The sequence below is a fragment of the Gobio gobio genome, assembly GCF_949357685.1.
Source record: "Gobio gobio genome assembly, chromosome: 18".
NCBI lineage: Eukaryota > Metazoa > Chordata > Actinopteri > Cypriniformes > Gobionidae > Gobio > Gobio gobio.
Window position 1 is genome coordinate 33,639,250 of NC_137111.1, and position 20,711 is coordinate 33,659,960.

A 20,711-nucleotide genomic window follows, 5' to 3' on the forward strand; every position below is an offset into this window, starting at 1 on the left:
ATACGAGGAAACACAAAGGCCAAATTCCATTAATCATTCATCACAATGGGTTAAGCCAAACAATATAGTTCTGATGTGCAGCAAAAGATTTTTGAGCTTCACAAAATAGAAAGAGACTGTAATAAAATAGCTAAAGCATTGAAAATTCCTATTTCCAACATCAGGGCAATAATCAAGAACAACCCCTACATCACCACATGTTGTTTGGGAGGGTTTCGAGACAAATCCTCCTCGCTCATCCAAAAACAAACTTCAGCATATTCAGTTTTCAGACATGACTGGAACTTCAAAAGGGACCTGGTTCTATGGTCAGAACTAAAAAAGAGCTTTTTGGCTGTTAACCCACCAGATGGGTTTGGTGCAAACAGGGATAAAAAGTACCCCATGCTGGATCTTTAATGTTGTGGGCCTTTTTTTTTTTTGCTGGTGGTCCTGGACATCTTGTTCAGATTCTAGCAAATAACAACAGATAAAAAAAATTAAAACCTGACCGCTTTTGCTAGAAATCTTATAATGGGCCGTGGTTGGATCTTCCATCAGGAAAATGACCCAAAACAAACATCAAAATTAACACAAAACTGTGTCACAGAGTACAAAATGAAGCTTCTGCCATGGCTGTCCAAGTTCCTGACCTGAACCCAACAAAAAATTAGTGGGGTGAACTGAAGAGAAAAAGCACCAATATGGAGCTGGGAATCTGAAGGATCTGGAGAGATTCTGTATGAATTAATGGTCTCTGATCTCTTGTCAAGTCAAACTCATCAGGCATTATAGGAGGAGGTTGCAAAATGTTGCAAGGAGGTTGCAAAAAGTATTTATTTAAAGGGTGCCAATAATTATGGCCAACGTGTTTAGGAGAAAAGCATTTATTTCATAATGTGATTTACCCCCCACTTTTAAATATTTTACTTCAATAATTATGGCCAACGTGTTTTGGAGAAAAGCATTTATTTCATAATGTGATTTACCCCCCACTTTTAAATATTTTACTTCAATAATTATGGCCAACGTGTTTTGGAGAAAAGCATTTATTTCATAATGTGATTTACCCCCCACTTTTAAATATTTTACTTTCATTTTACTTCAATGAAAGGTTATATTTTTGAAAGGTAATTTTTCTTAATGAAAGATCAAAAGAATAAACAATTCACATTTACATTTACAGCCATCTTTGATTATATTTACCAGGGGTGCCAATAATGCTGACCACAACTGTGTGTGTGTGTGTGTGTGTATATATTTCCTCTATCATTAAAAAACGGAGCACATCCAATGAGTCACTTTGTTCCCAATTAGATATTTATGTGATACTGCTAGGCAAACTACAGGGAGATGTTGTACATACGTTTCCACTGAATGGGGCCACATTAACATAGAGATTAATTGACCTATCACACCGCTGGCAGTAAGGAGCACACATTTGACTATTTGGTAAAAAATAGCCTGAAGAGGAATTCATGCTCGATTTTAGATGAGTCTCCAACAGAGAGATAATTCACTGCATATTTAAATCCTTCCTTACACTGAGTCAAGTGCAATCAGTTACATTGTAATGATTGTTTGAAGACGTGAGCAGTTGGAGAGGGGTGGGACAGGGGCAAAGGCTATTTTTTATAAAAAGAAAAAAAAAAAAATAGAATTTTCATACACTGATCAGGAATAACATTATGACTACCTTCCTAATATTGTGTTGGTCTCCTTTTTGCTGCCAAAACAGCTCTGACCCGTTGAGGCATGGACTCCACTAGTCCCCTGAAGGTGTGCTGTGGTATCTGGCACAAAGATGTTTGTTCAGCACATCCCACAGATGCTCGATTGGATTGAGATCTGGGGAATTTGGAGGCCTAGTCAAAAACTCAAGCTCCTCAAACCATTCCTGAACCCTTTTTGCTTTGTGGCAGGGCACATTATCCACCTAAAAGAAGCCACAGCCTTCAGGGAATACCATTTCCATGAAAGAGTGAACATGGTCTGCAACAATGCTTAGGTTAGTGGTACGTGGCAAAGTAACATCCACATGCCCAAAGCATCACATTGCCTCCGCCGGCTTGCTATTTTCCCATAGTGCATCCTGGTTCCATGTGTTCCCCAGGTAAGTGACGGCCATCCATGTGTTTGGATAGGGTCATCAAGGGCACCCTTACTGGTCTGCGACAATGCAGCCCCATACGCAACAAACTGTGATGCACTGTGTATTCTGACATCTTTCTATCAGAACCAGAATTAACTTCTTAAGCAATTTGAGCTACAGTAGTTTGTCTGTTTGATTGGACCACATGTGCATCAATGGCGTTGGTCGCCCATGACCTAGTCACTGGTTCACCACTGTTGGACCACTTTTGGTAGATACTGACCACTGAAGACTGGGAACCCTAACCCTAACCCTAGCCATCACAATTTGGCCCTTGTCAAACTTGCTCAAATCCTTACGCTTGCCCCTTTTCCCTGCTTCTAACACATCAAATTTGAGGACAAAATGTTCACTTGCTGCCTAATATATCCCACCCACTAACAGGTGCCGTGATGAACAGTTAATCAGTGTTCACTTCACCTGTACTGTCATAATGTTATGCCTGATCGGTGTATGTATGTATTGCAAGAGTCAAATCAGGGCTTAACGTTTAGATTGAGGAAAGTATGAGGATTAAACAAGGCTGAAAGGATTTGTCTCTGCCATCAAAGACCACCTCGATCCCTTGATAAAACCTTGTGACACACAAGAACTCTTAATGCGCTTTGGGTGTGGATGAGCAATCATTTAAAACAAAAGATCAATCATATCAGTTTTTTTTTAATGAATGAATGAATGAATGAATTCAATAAAACCTAACAATCTATTAAATCAGAAAACAATAAAAGACATTCCAAATGACCTTCTCTAAGCTGTCTAAACACATTTCTGACCAATCCTACCTTAGCAACTGTTGCTGTTCATTTTTTTCAGACAAGCCTTTGTGCTTTTCTAATGCAAGTCTATTAAGGATTTATGTGGATAGCTAAATCAATTTTAAACAATAAATGCAATTTTATGGATACTATTAGAAAATACTTTAAAATGCTGCTGCCAGGTCACTTATAACAGTATCCAGAGGATAAAAACGGTACTTCTTCCAAATCCTTAAATAAACTGCAAGAAGTGCATTCTTTGGATTAAAATCTCATCCCTCATTCTCATCAGTAAATACACATACATTTGCTCCAAGGTAAATTAACTTAGAATATTTTCTTTCATGTATTAATTCACGTCATTGTAGTGATGATACTATCTAAAGAGTGTCAAATGTTTTCTGTTCACTCACAATAAAGTTATAAAAGATTTGACTGTAAGAAATATTTAACTTGATTCTTTAATGAAAATATAGCAGATTAAAATACTTTGCAAAGTTCCAATTCATTCCAGCCAATGTAAGAATAATTTCCAATGAGTTCATGAGCACATTTTACTGAAAATCACACTGTTCACAAAAATCTCAAGTTTATTCCAACGGGAAGCTCTGTAAAGCTTGTCTGAGTTAGCAGTAGTAACTAATGGGGCGGGGCGGGGCGGGGCGGGGCTTAGAGAAGGGTCAGCTGTCAGACATGCATTACCGTTCTAAATTTTGGGGTCAGTAATTACATTTATTTTTTAAATTAATACTTTTATTCAGCAAGGACACATTAAATACATCAAAAGTGACAGTAAAGACATCAACAATATTTAATAAAAAATGTATATTTCAAATAACTGATGTTCTTTTGAACTTTCTATTCATCAAAGCATCCTGAATTTTTTTTATGACAGTTTCCACAAAAATATTAAGCAGCACAACTGTTTTTAACATTGATAATAATACGGAATGTTTCCTGAGCACCAAATCAACATATTAGACGGATCACATGACACTGAAGACTGGAGTAATGTTGCTGAAAATGTAGCTTTGTCATCACAGGAATAAATTACATTTTAAAATATACTAAACAATTTTTTTTAAATTGTGATCATATTTTTACAATATTACTGCAACATCCGTGGACTAAGAAATAAGGGTGAGCTGGATGCAAATGCAGAGAGTTTATTGTAGAAAATAATATACTAAAAACAAACAAAGAAAGCCAAGGAACACAAGAAACAAAACTGAGCAAATCAATGAGACAACACCAGACAAAGAACATGGGAAACACTGGGGTTTAATGCTGCCTTCACGTGCTAACGGAATTATCATAAATACTAGTTTCCTAGTTAAAAAGTGGACATGAACGCCCTCTCAAGTCAAACTTTCAATGCATTAACCACGACTTTCCGGAAAAAAAGGCACGTGAAGGCAACATAAATACACAAGATATCAAGGGCTGGAACAAGGAACAGGTGAAAGTTATTAGTAGCTATGGAGATAAATGAGGGTAACTATGAGTAAAACAAGGCAAACACAGGAAGTAAAACACAGGAACCATGAGAACAGGGCAGAATGCAACCTAAAAGTCCAAATAACAAAAAAAACAAAAACAAAACAAAACATGAAACTGCCAGTGACTATAAAAAGCACTTGGCTAGTATTGTGTCCTCACAGTGGATTGTTTTAGAAGCAGTATCACTATTATCATACCTGGTGTGTTTTCCTGTCATTGTGCCCTGTGGATTGGTAGAGGCAGCAGTACTGTGAGCGTAACCGGATTCTCGAACAGCGCCTCCAAGAGGTGGCAAGGACCTTGTGGGTTTATAATACTGCAAGAGACACAAAAAGCAAGACAAATGTTAAATATTACACTGTTGTCTATGGGCAAGGCAATCAAATTTCAAACTTTCCATGAATACATTGTTTTAGTCCTAGTTGGAGAATATATCCAGAAAAGCTCAGGCATCTGCTCGACTCTTTGCCTTGATTCTTGGCTTTGACAAGAGTCAGTGGCCGGATTCCACTGATATGTTCAGATAATCCAACAGACCTCTATGGAACCTGCAGACAAATCCAATTTAAATTTCACACCTTGAAAGACTTCCTCATAAAATCCCATTTCTGCTTCTGGCAGAATGCACACAATGATCTAAATGTCAGAGAGATACTTAATCTCCTCCACTATCCCACCTTCACAGTGTCGAGTGGAAGAGAAGAGAGAGGGAGTGTACAGTAGGAGAACTGATGGCTGATGGGGGATCAGAGAAGGGCACTAGAGTCACTCTAATTGGATAATATAGCACTTTCAGGACTATGTAAATCCAAGCAATGTCCCAATAGCTTCCTCTAATGGAACTTGTGTGGGAACAATATGTGCAGGGCAGAAGAAACCATATTGTTTCTTTTTCCCTGTCCTTTTTCTTTCCTCATTTACATTTATGAATTTTGCAGACACTTTTTTCCAAAGCGACTTACATTGCACTCAAACTATGCTTTTCATCAGTTTAAGCCTTGGGAATCCAATTCATGACTTTGCCATTGCTAGCGTCACTGAGCTACAGGAACACTGGAACTTTAATTGTAATTGCTTAAAAATATGCAGTGTATGTGCATAATTTAGTGACTCATTATTTTCCGTTCTGTGAATTATGACTGGGAGCATCTTTACTTTATGATTTGATTGCATCATGTAACATTCCCAGCCTACAGGACTTTATTCATTTGTGATATAACAGTAGCATGGAGGAAATGTCTTGTGTCTGTGAAATATTGACACCGCCTTGACAAAGAAATTACATATGCAAGCTTGACATTTTTTTTCAAACCTGGGCTGAAGTAAGCTGACAATACATACAGTGGGGAGAACAAGTATTTGATACACTGCCGATTTTGCAGGTTTGCCCACTTACAAAGCATGTAGAAGTCTGTAATTTTTATAATAGGTACACTTCAACTGTGAGTGACGAAATCTAAAACAAAAATCCAGAAAATCACATTGTATGATTTTTGAGTAATTAATTAGCATTTTATTGCATGACATAAAATTTGATACATCAGAAAAGCAGAACTTAATATTTGGTACAGAAACTTTTGTTTGCAATTACAGAGATCATGCATTTCTTGTAGTTCTTGACCAGGTTTGCACACACTGCAGCAGGGATTTTGGCCCACTCCTCCATACAGACCTTCTCCAGATCCTTCAGGTTTCAGGGCTGTCGCTGGGCAATACGGACTTTCAGCTCCCTCCAAAGATTTTCTATTGGGTTCAGGTCTGGAGACTGGCTAGGCCACTCCATGATTTGAGATGCTTCTTACGGAGCCACTTAGTTGCCCTGGCTGTGTGTTTCGGGCCGTTGTTATGCTGGAAGACCCAGCCATGACCCATCTTCAATGCTCTTACTGAGGGAAGGAGGTTGTTGGCCAAGATCTCTCAATACATGGCCCCATCCATCCTCCCCTCAATACGGTGCAGTCGTCCTGTCCCCTTTGCAGAAAAGCATCCCAAAAGAATGATGTTTCCACCTCCATGCTTCACAGTTGGGAAGGTGTTCTTAGGGTTGTACACATCCTTCTTCTTCCTCCAAACACGGCGAGTGGAGTTTAGACCAAAAAGCTCTATTTTTGTCTCATCAGACCACATGACCTTCTCCCATTCCTCCTCTGGATCATCCAGATGGTCATTGGCAAACTTCAGACAGGCCTGGGTTGAGCAGGGGGACCTTGCGTGCGCTGCAGGATTTTAATCCATGACGGCGTAGTGTGTTACTAATAGTTTTCTTTGAGACCGTGGTCTCAGCTCTCTTCAGGTCATTGACCAGGTCCTGCCATGTAGTTCTGGGCTGATCCCTCACCTTCCTCATGATCACTGATGCCCCACGAGGTGAGATCTTGCATGGTGCCTCAGGCCGAGGGAGATTGACCGTCATCTTGAACTTCTTCCATTTTCTAATAATTGCGCCAACAGTTGTTGCCTTCTCACCAAGCTGCTTGCCTTTTGTCCTGTAGCCCATCCCAGCCTTGTGCAGGTCAACAATTTTATCCCTGATGTCCTTAAACAGCTCTCTGGTCTTGGCCATTGTGGAGAGGTTGGAGTCTGTTTGATTGAGAGTGTGGACAGGTGTCTTTTATACAGGTAAGGAGTTCAAACAGGTGCAATGTTAATACAGGTAATGAGTGGAGAACAGGAAGGCATCTTAAAGAAAAATGAACAGGTCTGTGAGAGCCGGAATTCTTACTGGTTGGTAGGTGATCAAATACTTATGACATGCAATAAAATACAAATTAATTATTTAAAAATCATACAATGTGATTTTCTGGATTGTTGTTTTAGATTCCGTCTCTCGCAGTTGAAGTGTACCTATGATAAGAATTACAGACTTCTACATGCTTTGTAAGTAGGAAAACCTGCAAAATCGGCAGTGTATCAAATATTTGTTCTCCCCACTGTATGTGAAATGTAACCCACCCACAATACTGTGGGCAATTTTATAATGTTTCATCTGTTTTGATATTCAAGTGAGTCATACAGGGAGTGCAGAATTATTAGGCACGTTGATTTTCTGATCATATTTTTTTTTCCAGGCACATTTGACCAATTCCAAACCACAGTAATCCTAATAACTACTATTGATTTAGTATTTAATAATGTATAAGTGATATATAATTGTTCATGAAGGCTGGAAATGAAAAACACCTTATATTCAGGTGTGCAGAATTATTAGGTATGTTTTCTTTTACAGATAAATTGAGCCAAAAAAGAGATTTAACTCAGACTGAAAAGTCAAAAAGTATTAAATGCCCATGAGAAGGATGCAATACTAATGCAATACTAGACATTGCAGTTAAGGCATGACCATTGGACAGTGAAATGCTCGTTGGCTCGTCAGACAAAAACATGTGGCGGAGAAAAGACACCTATTAACCGCAAAAGAATTAAGAATTAAGGTGAAGAATTAAGGGTGAAACCATCAGGAACCCTTTAGTCTCCAGCGCCATCATTTTCCAGAGCTGCAACCTACCTGGAGTCTCCAGAAGTGAAGGTGTCAGGATCTCAGAGACTTCAGTTAGGTAAAGAATCCTAAAAAATGACCCCCACTAAATAAGAATCACAAGCTGAAGTGTTGTAAAATACATGAAGAAGGTTTTTTTATAGGCTTTATGGACAGATAGGTTGAGAGTGACTCTTGAAGGACCAGCACCACATCCTCTAGTACCACTGTTAGAAGAATTCATCTTCCAGAATCTGGCAGTACTTTTTGGGAGTTCATTTTAGTCCATCCTGAAGTCCGTTTTGCAGAGATGGACTAAAAATGAACTCCCAAAACGTACTGCCAGATTCTGGAAGATGAATTCTTCAAACAGTGGTACTAGAGGATGTGGTGCTGGTCCTTCAAGAATCACTCTCAACCTATCTGTCCATAAAGCCTATAAAAAAACCTTCTTCATGTATTTTACAACACTTCAGCTTGTGATTCTTATCTAGTGGGGGTCATTTTTTAGGATTCTTTACCTAACTGAAGTCTCTGAGATCCTGACACCTTGCACTTCTGAAGACTCCAGTTAGGTTGCAGCTTTGGAAAATGGTGGCGCTCGAGACTAAAGGGTTCCTGATGGTTTCACACTTAATTCTTCACCTTAATTCTTAATTCTTTTGCAGTTAACAGGTGTCTTTTCTTCACCACCTGTTTTTGTCAGATCCTGCTGACCCAACGAGCATTTCACTGTCCAATGGTCATGCCTTAACTGCAATGTCTAGTATTGCATTAGTATTGCATCCTTCTCATGGGCATTTAATACTTTTTGACTTTTCAGTCTGAGTTAAATCTCTTTTTTGGCTCAATTTATCTGTAAAAGAAAACATGCCTAATAATTCTGCACACCTGAATATAAGGTGATTTTCATTTCCAGCCTTCATGAACAATTATATATCACTTATACATTATTAAATACTAAATCAATAGTAGTTATTAGGATTACTGTGGTTTGGAATTGGTCAAATGTGCCTGGAAAGAAAATATGATCAGAAAATCAACGTGCCTAATAATTCTGCACTCCCTGTATATTTAAAAACACTTACATAAATCTTAATCGTTTAATTCAAAACAAAATCTAGTTTATGATTACTTTATACTTTATGTTATGTTATATGTTGATATGGCCATCTTCTCTCTATGTTAATATGAATTGCATAGCTGTATGATTATGTGAATCATGATGACAGTGAATGTGCTATTGAAAATATCAGGTGAGTGGGAAGGAGCTATAGAGAGAAAAAATAATTTTACAGAAGGATAGCCATAGAAAGAGTACAAATAAAACTGGAGGAGGACATGGTGGTAAGACATTCTGACTAATAGCATATTTATATGATTTCAGAGAGCAAAAAATAAAAGCCAAATATTCAGAAAAGGTATAGAATATGGTTTGCTAACATGGTAGTAGTGCTTGTAAGGTGTGAAACACAAAATTAACACATCAGTTTTTTCTCAAAACCAAACCTATTCTAGCAGTAGTCTGGCAGTGATGCTGCTTCACAAAGGCAAAGTCGTGACTCAGAGTTCTGCAAAAAAACTTAAAAATAATTTCCTACAACAGGTTTAAAAAAAGCTGTCTGATTTATTCTAAGATGTAAATGGTAATTTCTAAATGTAAGGTCAACGCTTTATCACATGGGTAACTAGTATTAGAAAAGCTAGAAGCCTATCATTATTGAAGCAGTCGATTTCTTTTCCCTCAGATGCACTCTGACCACCTCAAAAGAACCCATTGAGGCAATCAAAATGACTTCATCTGAAATCTTTTGAAAGCATGCCTTTTTGATCTGGAAAATGCATTTTTCAAAGCACAGCCACCTACATTTCCAGAAAATGCTTTTAAACAAACAGGCTTGAATAGGCTACTAAGCTTTTAAATAATCCGGTGAATTCAGCCAAAATGTCCCAATTTTTAGATAAACAAAAAATTCCCATTTTTAAAATCTGATTAACACTAACGTCCAGGTAACAAGCAGGTTCTATTGTTTTATGAAACATATGAATGGAAATTCACAAAAAGTGCTCGTAATCTTGGACCATAAAAGCAATGCTTAGAAAATGCATCCGAGGAGGGATATGCAGTGAGCAGAAGATGTGATGTTTACACATTCTGAAATGTTATTCAGAATGGTAATGAGCAAATTGGGGGGGAAATGTACTATACAAAAGAGGTGAAAAAAATACAAAATATTATTTCTAAATAGCATAGCGGAGATCACCTCAGACATCATGATGGCACATCTCAAAGCTGTATGACTTTGTTATACAACTACACTGAGGCGAATATATATGAGATGTATGGGGAATAATGATCTCATTGGAACTTGATGCATCTGCTTTGAACATAGTTGCATAAGGATGAATAAATGCTGTTTTTTCAGAAGGACTGTTAGAAGGGGATGTTAATATAATGGATGTTTTAATTTAGCCGTAATGGCATGCAAGACCATCACCTAGAGCTTGTGCCATGCCATGTCAGTGAGGAGTATCTGCAGTAAATGTGTTACATGGAACAGGGTTTAGAGAGCTGTGAGTTGCTGTTCTAGCTCACACTCACGTCAGCCAAACGTCAATGGTTTTAAATTAATATTTCACATCCCTAATCAAAATCTTTGTGGTATACAGGGGAAAAGCTAACAACACATAATTCACATTTACATGGCAAACATTAGCCTAAAATATAATTCTAGACAAGTCAGGTTGACTGTTACCTGTGTATTATAAATATTTGTTTATATGCCTGAGGGCTGAACTTTCAGCGAATGGTGCACCAGACACCAGACAGAGTGAGGTGCATATGAAATATATATGAGGCACAGGTTAGGAGTGACTTTGAAATATGATGGAAACATATCTTAAATTAGTAATCTTATAATAAGTTTCACAGAAATTGCTACCAGGGGTTTCTCTAATGCAAATATGCGTCAAATGTTTGACAAGTCATTCCATTCTATATTCACCACAGTTCATATAATTACTGAAAAAAAAAAAAAACATTGTCATGAAAAAACAAACTAACATCATGTGTCAAAAGCTTGGTCTGTCCTTGTCAATGGCTTAGTTTTGATTGCTTTGGCTGGCATTTGCATGTCTTCTGACAGTGTGTGATTGCTGTAACGATTAAACATCTCACTGGGTTGGAGTGACATTCAAATTACAACTGTTTGCCATGCAAATAGCCTGTATCGGCTTATCTGTGATGGATCGGCTAGTGGGGCGATTGAGAAAGTGATGAATATTAACCAAATCTCCCAACAGGCTGCACTGTCTACATTCACTAGGACACTGGACTGGCACACCGTTTCTGAGCTGGAAAGACAGAGAATGATGCAGTAATCACAAACCCTCAATGATGGACTAGCATGACTACGATTATTAGTGTGGCTGTCCTTAGAGACTTGCACACCCTGAATAGCTGTGACAGAGCCTCATTACAACGAGCTGAGTGCTGTAAAGCGTCAGCTGTTCTTGGTTTTACCCGCTGATGAGCAAGAGATGTGATGGGATTTGTCTTTAAACATGTATTTTCAGTGATTGGATCCCTACCAGATTGCACTTGACAACATGCAACGACTCCATGAGAACATTTGGAGTTTTGAGGCTTTTAGTCCAGTGGTTCTTAACCTTTTTTACTTCAAGATTCTCCTTTGTCCAAGACAATATTCAAAGGCCCTCACATCAGGGTGGGAGCGAGGGGGTGGGGGTGGGCTCTCCAGCCCTGAATATTTTTTCAAAAGCCCCAAATATTTTAGGTATCTTAATAGTGTTGACAAAAATATACATTTTTCAATACATATCTATACTGAAATATTTGAAACTGTACAATACTGCTTTTCTACAGTATCGGTACACCGATACCAGCTGCATTTTATCTCTCTTTGGGCCCTATCATATACTCGTCGCAATGCGATGCCAGGCACAACACAAGTGTTTTTTGCTAGTTTCACCCCAACGCAGTTATCATTTTCATGTCCAGCGCCACATTGTTTAAATAGCAAATGCACTCGTGCCTATCTGTTTGCCCATGGGCGTGCTGGTCTGAAAACGCGGTGTGTTCAGGTGCATTGTTGGCAAGTTGCTATTTTAAGGTAAGTTTTTGAGGCAGTATTTTTTGTGTTATTTAAACGTGCACAATGCGCGTACACTCTGCTTTTTACTAACACAGGAAAGCACAGCAGCACACAAACATTTTAAAAGTTTAAAATAAAAGGATTCCTCTCTGAAGAAGCATTCAGTCTTTCCACTTGCAATTTCCACCATGTAAATAGCGAATCTGCCATGGTGCAACTTGCTTTTAAAGGGAATAAGAGAAGAAATTCTGATTGGTTTATTGCACGTTACACCCAAAACACACCCATGGCTCATTGAGAGAACAAGCACAACACTTTTGGACCATGTGCCTGGCGTGCCGACCATTTTTTTCGTTGTTAAACTAGCAAAAGTGGATTCGGACACGGCGTAAGTGCACCTGCTCCTTGCACTTCAGACCATGCGCTCAGATTGTTAAAATAGGGCCCTTTATTTCAAAAGTTTACAGATGGTATAAGATGTAAATAGCGACCACCTTATAGAGGATGATCAGATATTTCTTTTGATTTTATTATTAAATTGTGTTTAAGTCATTTAAATATCACACTTGGAAAGTTTACAGAGAAACAGACAAATGACCAATCCTGAAATGCATTCTACCAGCACGGTTTCCAGGCCGAGAGCGGTTTAAATTTGTGACGTTCCGAACCAAGTTCAAGTGGAAATATAACTGGAATCGTTCTGGAACTTTGAGGCCAACTGTATGCTAGAGTACTTTAATCATTTAACAAAATGAAGAGATAAATGCATTGAAAATGTATTATAGTATCTCTTTTATGAGAATGGATAATAAATACTCCCTTCGTGTTCTACAAATATCTGTCCAATCAAGTGCTAATAAAGCCTGCCAGTAGCAAGTAGCGAATCATGGTTTATTGTGTCAAAGCATGTTGGAATGTTTAGCTTGCATACATAAGCCAAATAAAGAAAGAAAAGAAAAAAACAAGAAATGTATAATTTCATAATCTTTGGTTAGCTTTGGTTATAGTATATATATATATATATATATATTGCTATGGCCATAATAACATAGTTCAGATGCCGTACATCAAGTGATTTTCTAGGATTTGTGATCAGGCACTGATCCATTAAAGGGTCTCTTAGGCAATGGAATCTGTTTGGGGTCTTATTTAGACTCAATGGACAGACTGAATTGTTCACGAAAACAGCTGTGACGTAAACCCAAAAGACTTTTGGGAATTTTCTTAAAAAAGAAAATCCTTTTGATATATCCTCTCCAAGCTTCCTGTTTCAATAGGCAATGTGTCAACACATGAAACTGCATTTCCAAAAAAGCAATTTTCCTAGGGTCTTTAAAAGTCTGAATACACTAGTAGAGACAAAATGGAAAGCAAGATGCAGTCCAGTTTAAGAATATCCACATATAAAAAACATAAATTGATGCCAGTCATAAAAAAGGTCCAAAGGAGCTTACTTTCTGGATCTGCAGGCCTTGCTGAGGCCTAAGGCTTGGTTTAGGTGCCAGGCTGGAAGAGTTGAGGTTGTAGTTCTTCTGGCTGCGACTCTCTTTCAAGTGTGCCTGGAGCTTTTCCCTCCTTCTCCTGTAGGGGGCAGCATAATTAGAGAACAATACGAAATATGGGGATATTTATTTACACAAAAAAAAACACATGAGCAGACTCATTCACATGCAAACACATCACCCATCATCTGAAAGAATATTTTCTGACAGTGAAGACAGCCCATAGTTATTTTCCTGGGAGATAAAATAATTACTGGTGCACTTAAATGTCACTACATCATTGTTTGATTTTTCTTGTCAGTTCGCTCACTCATATCATGTGTTTTATTGAAATTGCTGGGCTGTTCCGCACACACACTTTCTTGCTTCAGTCAGTTGCTCTTACTGATGCTTGACTCAACTCATGGGTGAAATATGGATATATACTCAACCGCATGGAACAGATCAATCAAAGTTTCAGGCTATTATTACCCACTTTCCCGCAGCATTTTAAAGCACCGTAGATACTTTCCCAAGGCTTTTCTAAAGGTAGCGTTTTAATTATTCTGTTTCATATGATATCTAAATTTGGCCAAATTCTAAGGCAGCATAACAAGCACTTTTTGCAGCAATTCTCATTCTTTTTGACTCCAAGGCCCCCCATTGTCCACAGTAATATCTGAAGGCCCCTGAGCCCTAACTTTGTTTTTAAAACGTTTTATATTATTTGGGCATTTAAAAAAAGTAACTAAATAATTATAATTACAATTAAAATAATTAAGTTTCAGGCTTTGCAAATGTTTATGAAAAAAATGACTTCTGTATTTATTTTATTCAATAAAAATGAAGTACAATTAAATAGTATAATAAGAATATTGCACAATGAGCCTAGTAACAGCAAACTACTGTTGAATTCAAGTGCAAATTAGTTTTTTATGTTCTATGATGTTTAGGATGTTGTCTTATAAGGTATACTTTATTGCTAAAAGTTTTGGGACGCCTGCCTTTTACATGCACGTGAACTTTAAATGACATCCGATTCTTTATGCGTACGGTATGGAGTTGGCCCACCCTTTGCAGCTATCACAGCTTCAACTCTTCTGGGAAGGCCATTTGACCATTATTATAGAAGCGCATTTGTGAGGTCAGGCACTGATGTTGGACGAGAAGGCCTGGCTCGCAGTCTCCACTCTAATTCATCCCAAAGGTGTTCTATCGGGTTGAGGTCAGGACTCTGTGCAGGCCAGTAAAGTTCCTCCACACCAAACTCGCACATCCATGTCTTTATAGACCTTGCTTTGTGCACTGGTGCGCAGTTGGAACAGGAAGGAGTAATCCCCAAACTGTTTCCACGAAGTTGGAAGCATGAAATTGTCCAAAATGTCTTGGTATGCTGAAGAATTAAGAGTTCCTTTCATTGGAACTAAAGGGCCAAGACCAACCCCTAAAAAACATCCCCCACACCATAATCCCCCCTCCACCAAACTTTACACTTGGCACAATGCAGCCAGGCAAGTACCGTTCTCCTGGCAACCGCCAAACCCAGACTTTGAAATTGCCAGACAGAGAAGCTTGATTTGTCACTCCAGAGAACATGTCTCCACTGCTCTAGCAACGCTTTGCATTGCACTTAGTGATGAGCTAATCTGAGCTAATCTGAAGGCCACATGCAGTTTGGAGGTCTGTAGCTATTGACTCTGCATAAAGTTGGCAAAAAGAAACTTCTGTGTGCATGCGCTGACCCCGTTCTGTGATTTTACATGGCCTACCACTTCTTGGCTGTGTTGCTGTTGTTCCCAATTCCTACCACTTTGTTATAATATCAATAACAGTAGACTTTGGAATATTTAGTAGTGAGGAAATTTAAAAAAATTGACCTATCAAATTACCATGCTTGAATTCACTGAGCTCCTGAGTTCTTTCACAAATGTTTGTAGAAGCAGTTTACATGCCTGTGTAGCATGTTGGCTTGGGAGGGGACAGGGACAGTGTGGGTAAAGATGTTCAGACCCTCCAAGATGATGCAAGTCGACTTGCAAGTCAAAAACAAGTGATAATGTGGTTCTGTTTCAGAATGTGACCCAGTTGACACGGGCAGACAGCCTTTTCTATAATGGTGTTTTAGTCAATGACAACGTTCCTCTAATAGCCTTGTTAGACAGTGGCTCTATGGCTTGCACCATCAGCGAAGTTGCAGAATCCTGTTTATTGGATGCTGGGTCGTCTCTGGACCAGTGCGAGATGCAGGCCAATATTATGCTGGTTGGATGTGGTGGAGTTCAGTTTGCGCCAAAGTGTACATGCCAGTTTAGGTTGAGATAGAACGAGTATGAAGTCAGTGTACCTACGCTGGTTGATACTGGGCACCAACATCCTTAAATTCATCTCGAGCCAGTTTAAGCAGAACCACTCATACTGTGTTGTGAATAGGCCTGATTTAACAAAAGATGCTGAAGTTGTACAGTTCCTAAACATACTTTATGGCCTTAACAGATGGAGAGGTGATGAGATGCCTGACGTCATTGGAGCTGATAAATTAGTTCAAGCTGTCACGTTGCTGGCAAAGCAGGAGCACCTGGTTTGGGCCAAGCTCCCTCCTACAACACCCATTTCAGAGGGCAGTGCAGTGTTGATTGAACCAATTAAGTCACCAACCCATAAGAAGGATGTCATTGTGGGACGTGTGGTGGTTTCCATGACCGCTGATAGGTGGGTGCCAGTTAGGATGCTTAACCCGTATGAAAAGCCCATCACTCTGAAGAAAAATTCTAAGGTAGTCAATGTTTCTCCTTGCGTGGCTTTGGAAGATCTGGAAATGGATAAGGAGCAACTTTTTGAGACCATTAAACCACCCAGACCCCCCAACCCATAATATCTTGCAGAAGATAGGATTGAGTGACTTGGACATTGATTCTTGCAAAGTGTCACCTCAATGGAAAAGTCAGTTATTGCGTTTGGTCCAGAAGTATGAACACATATTCTCAAAGCACAAGCTAGACTGCAGGAAGGCAAAAGACTTTGTGCATAACATCCATCTGTCTAACAACCAACCTTTCCGGTTACCGTCAGGGCACTATCAGAAGTTAAGGCAAGTACTGTCAAAGATGGAAGAGCGTGACATCATTCGTAAATCCAGCAGTGAGTGGGCCTCTCCCTTGGTGCTCATGTGGAAGAAGAGCGGCAACCTCTGTATTTGGGTTGATTACCGCTGGCTAAATTCACGCACTATAAAGGACGCACACCCTCTTCCTCATCAAGCCGTTTGTCTCGCTGCTCTGGGAAGGAATGCATTTTTCAGTGCAATGGACCTCACATCTGGCTTCTACAACATCTCCATATCTGAGGAAGGCAGGAAACTTACAGCCTTTACCCCACCTCTAGGACTCTATGAGTTCAATCATCTTCTGCAGGGAGTATATTCGGCGACCAAAAATTCCTTACCCTGCTGTATTACTTGGATGATCTCCTGGTGGTAGCTCCTACTGAAAAGGCCCTGGAGAGGTTTGAGATGGTCTTCGAGAGATTGAGTGCTCACGAGTTGAAGCTGGTGCCAAAGAAATGCTACTTACTTAGGCGGAGCATCAGATTCCTTGGCCATGTTGTGGATGAACATGGAGTTGCGACTAACCCTGAAAAAATTGCAGCCATTACCGCTGTCACTGAAAAGGACCTTATGATGGGGTCTCACCTTCCCAAAGAAAGATCAAGTCCTTTTTGGGTATGGTCATGTATTGCCAGCGATTCATCCCTAACTGTTCCAGCATCGCCAAACTGCTGTTTACAGGAAACTCAGCCCGTCAGATTGGACTAGAGAAACGTATGTTTCAGGGTCAATAAATGGAGGTGTTTGAAGTTATCCTGCTTCACCTGGTGTGAGATTCCTTATGTGCATGACTGGATCTGCTACACCAAGGTGCTTGATTTGTATACACCTGTGGCAATGGAAGTGATTGGAACACCTGAATTCAATTATTTGGAGGGGTGTCCCAATACTTTTGGCAATATTCATAGTTTTCAGTCACGTGACTGTCGCAGAGCCTTGTAGGGCAAAACCGCCATAGAATTCCATAGAACTGCAGCACAAGCCTGTCAAATTTCCATCTTAAAACAAAAATATGTGAACAAGATGTACGTTTTTGACACTAATATCACTTTCGTCTTACTGCATTGAGACTACAAACCTGGTAAAAATGACTGGCTGGCAATGGAGGAAAGCCTTGTTTTGCCTGAAGTGTGTGACGTCACGTGAAAACTATGAATAGTGTATCTGCCTGCAGTGAGCTATTGTGTCTTTTGTGACAATGGGCAGCTCCAGTCATCCAAATCTTGATCCTATAATGATTGTGTAAAATATATTTGCCTCAATTAAAGACTTGAAACAAGCCTATAAAAGCTGAATAGCAAAAGCACCACCAGTAGCACATTCAAAGCAGGCCGAAGCATGCCATAGGCCAATTTTTCTTTTAATTCATTCCTGTTGGAAAGGTGGTCAGAGCTGTGGGTGCCTTTATGATAAAGTAATTATGTCCCCACCTCTAGTCATTATGTTTCTGGGTTTCCACAGCAGTCACTCTTTACTCAAGCTTGCGATATTGTGCTTGTCTTTCAAAAGATATGCTCTGGGGAACAACTCAAGCTTTGATTAATTCTGAGGTCCACTTACTTGTTCCGACAGTAGAGCGCCATGCAGAGGGTGCCTAGAAAGCTGATCCCCATGGCAATACATGTGATAGACATCACTTGTCTTTTGTACACCTCCTTGCTCTCTGTTGGGACGAAACAAACAAAAGGAAGGAAACAAGAAGAGACATGAGAAAAACATTTGCTGTTATACAAAAGCAAGATCATAGCATATGCAGATACATCTATGGGAAACACTCTCAATGAATGCAGCACATTACCAAATTGTTGCTGCAATAGTGGTAGGCAGGAATAAGAGAATAAAACATGGCTGGCTGCTCTAGTGGGAGCTTCATTTTCCAAAATGTTAGTTTGCAGTGCAGGAAAAAACCCTATGTAACTTGTAGGGAGTCGTGAAACTAAATAATTGAAAAGAGGCGAGTAATAGACGCATGTATGTTTTTTTGTGGGAACGGATTGCACAGGACAAGTGTTAAAACCTAAATGGACACTATTAAAGTGTGAAAAATATCAGCTGTCATTTCTCATATGAAAGAGTAAATCACGCTTGTCTTCACAACTGTTAATAGGCAATCAATCAGATTATACTCAGACACAACACTCTTCAAGAGCTGCCACTAACTTCACATTGCACTGAATATAATGAATGTGTCGACTACATAAGTTTGAGTGTGACTAGAATTAAAACAACCAGATCAGCTTTCCAAGGTCAGACTCAAAGCAATTTTAACCTCACAGTTAAAATTAGTTACCATGAAATCAAAATTGACAATTCTAATTTTTATAGAATATTGAAGTAGTTATTATAAATGATTTATCCGTGAATATCTTTTTTATTTTAATTCATGTTCCCTTGTAATCTTTAATCAAAATAACTTTACTCCGTCTTGCAGCAACATCTCATCTCTTCTCTGATGATGTGTTCACTGACGCGAGGACAATCTGTCACTCACATGAGATCACAGCAATAGCATAAAGATCCAATCAATGCCCGATAGACAAAAACATGTCACGTCCTAATTTTTTTCTTGTTTGAGAAGCCGTTTCATTGAGATGTACATCCCAATATAGGGAATAAAAGATCGTAACTTCCATTTCATACTGACTTTACCAGGGTAAAGTCATAATGGCCACCTAAATTAATATTATACTCCCTTAAGGTAAGTCAGTTTACTTCGTAGCCATTTTGGTAACGTCCTCAGACAGTTATTTTATGCATTAGAAATAGGCGTACCAGTCCAGCTTGACACTACATAACTATTAGTCAAGATTGTTTCAATAATATATTAGGAATAAAACCTGACAAAAAGGTACATGAATTTTGGCTCTTTTTTCTCCAACTTAAGTCTGAAAAAAATAAAAAAAATCTCCAAAGGTTCAGAGGTTCATATAAGTCCACTAACTCGCAGAAAAGATCAATAAACGAAAGTGCAAATCTTTGTGAGGCTAATCACGCATGGTTTGGTTTTCTCTCCTGCTTTCATTATTTAATCACCTTCATGCTTTACAAATGGACTTATTCCCATGCCATTATGTCCACCATCACATAATTAAAGTGACTGGAAACCCTGGGATAAAGTAAAAAAAAAGGGAAGAGAAGAGATAAGAGGAGGTGGGATGTATTAGCACATCCTCTCTTCATTCTGTGCTCTCTCCTACACATTACCTCATCCACATATCATTGATCCTCTCAAAGAGAAGAGACTGATGGGCAGGGAAAGTGGGGTGTTATGTTAGTTTATGCCCATACTTTTACATATATCATCAATGCTTTTGAAATATTTAAGTTGAAACATGTCTCTGTACGATGAAAATTTTAATAATCTGTTGTGAGATTTTAAGACTGAAATAAAGACTTATAAATAAAGATTTTATTAAATATGTATTATATATTATAAAATAAGTAAAAAAAATAGAGCTTAATAAAACATCTTGTACAAATCTTTATGGGACAAGAGAATGGACCATTTCAGTTTCTTTGATTTGAATTAATTATTTTAAACATATTTAAATTTTCTTTCCATTTTCTTGTTCTATTAATATTTATACAAAATGTTTTATTAAGCTCTAGTTTTTTTTTATTCATTTAAAATTCCTAAATCCATATTATGAAAAATGTGTAAGCATTATTTAATTCAATATGGAAGTCTCACCCTTGAGTGACAGCAATGTAGCGCATCAGTTTTTTGGTATTCCATTTAACTTTACACTTGACTACACAACTATAGCCAATTCATCTATTTTTGGTTTTCTGACCTGTCAGGCCTGGGAGTAAACAGAAGTACGGTATTTTTTTCTTTTCTTCAGTAGTCACAGTTGTGAGTTCAGCATGTTTCCATGTAAGTGTGACCTAAGTGTGCACTTTTAGAGGGCACAGTGCTAGCCGTGTTCGACTGATAACCATGATTGAACTTGATAATGATTGAGAGACCTGAGTGACATTTCAGTGGCGCTCCAGGCATCTCAAAGACACATCAAAGGGTTCAACCCCTCACACACACACACAACCTGAACACTTATAGTCAGCCTGGAATAACAGTGTTTCACTTAAGATTTCCATAATCTTCACAGAGAATACAGGATTTCATTTTTTTCCCCTTCAGATTTTTAACT

At 38.7% G+C, this 20,711-nt stretch overlaps 1 protein-coding gene across 2 annotated transcripts in view; it reads right to left on the reverse strand.

The window, feature by feature from the left end:
- The window catches only part of nrg3a (neuregulin 3a), a 378,026-nt gene that overhangs the window by 8,790 nt on the left and 348,525 nt on the right, over positions 1 to 20,711 (reverse strand). For both annotated transcript variants that reach the window (XM_079843453.1, XM_079843452.1), the window contains exons 5-7: positions 18,121 to 18,223; positions 13,431 to 13,557; positions 4,584 to 4,702 (exon numbers count right to left, since the gene is read on the reverse strand). In XM_079843453.1, the coding sequence (XP_079699579.1) occupies positions 4,584 to 4,702; positions 13,431 to 13,557; positions 18,121 to 18,223 (349 nt within the window). The remainder of the gene's footprint in view (positions 1 to 4,583; positions 4,703 to 13,430; positions 13,558 to 18,120; positions 18,224 to 20,711) is intronic.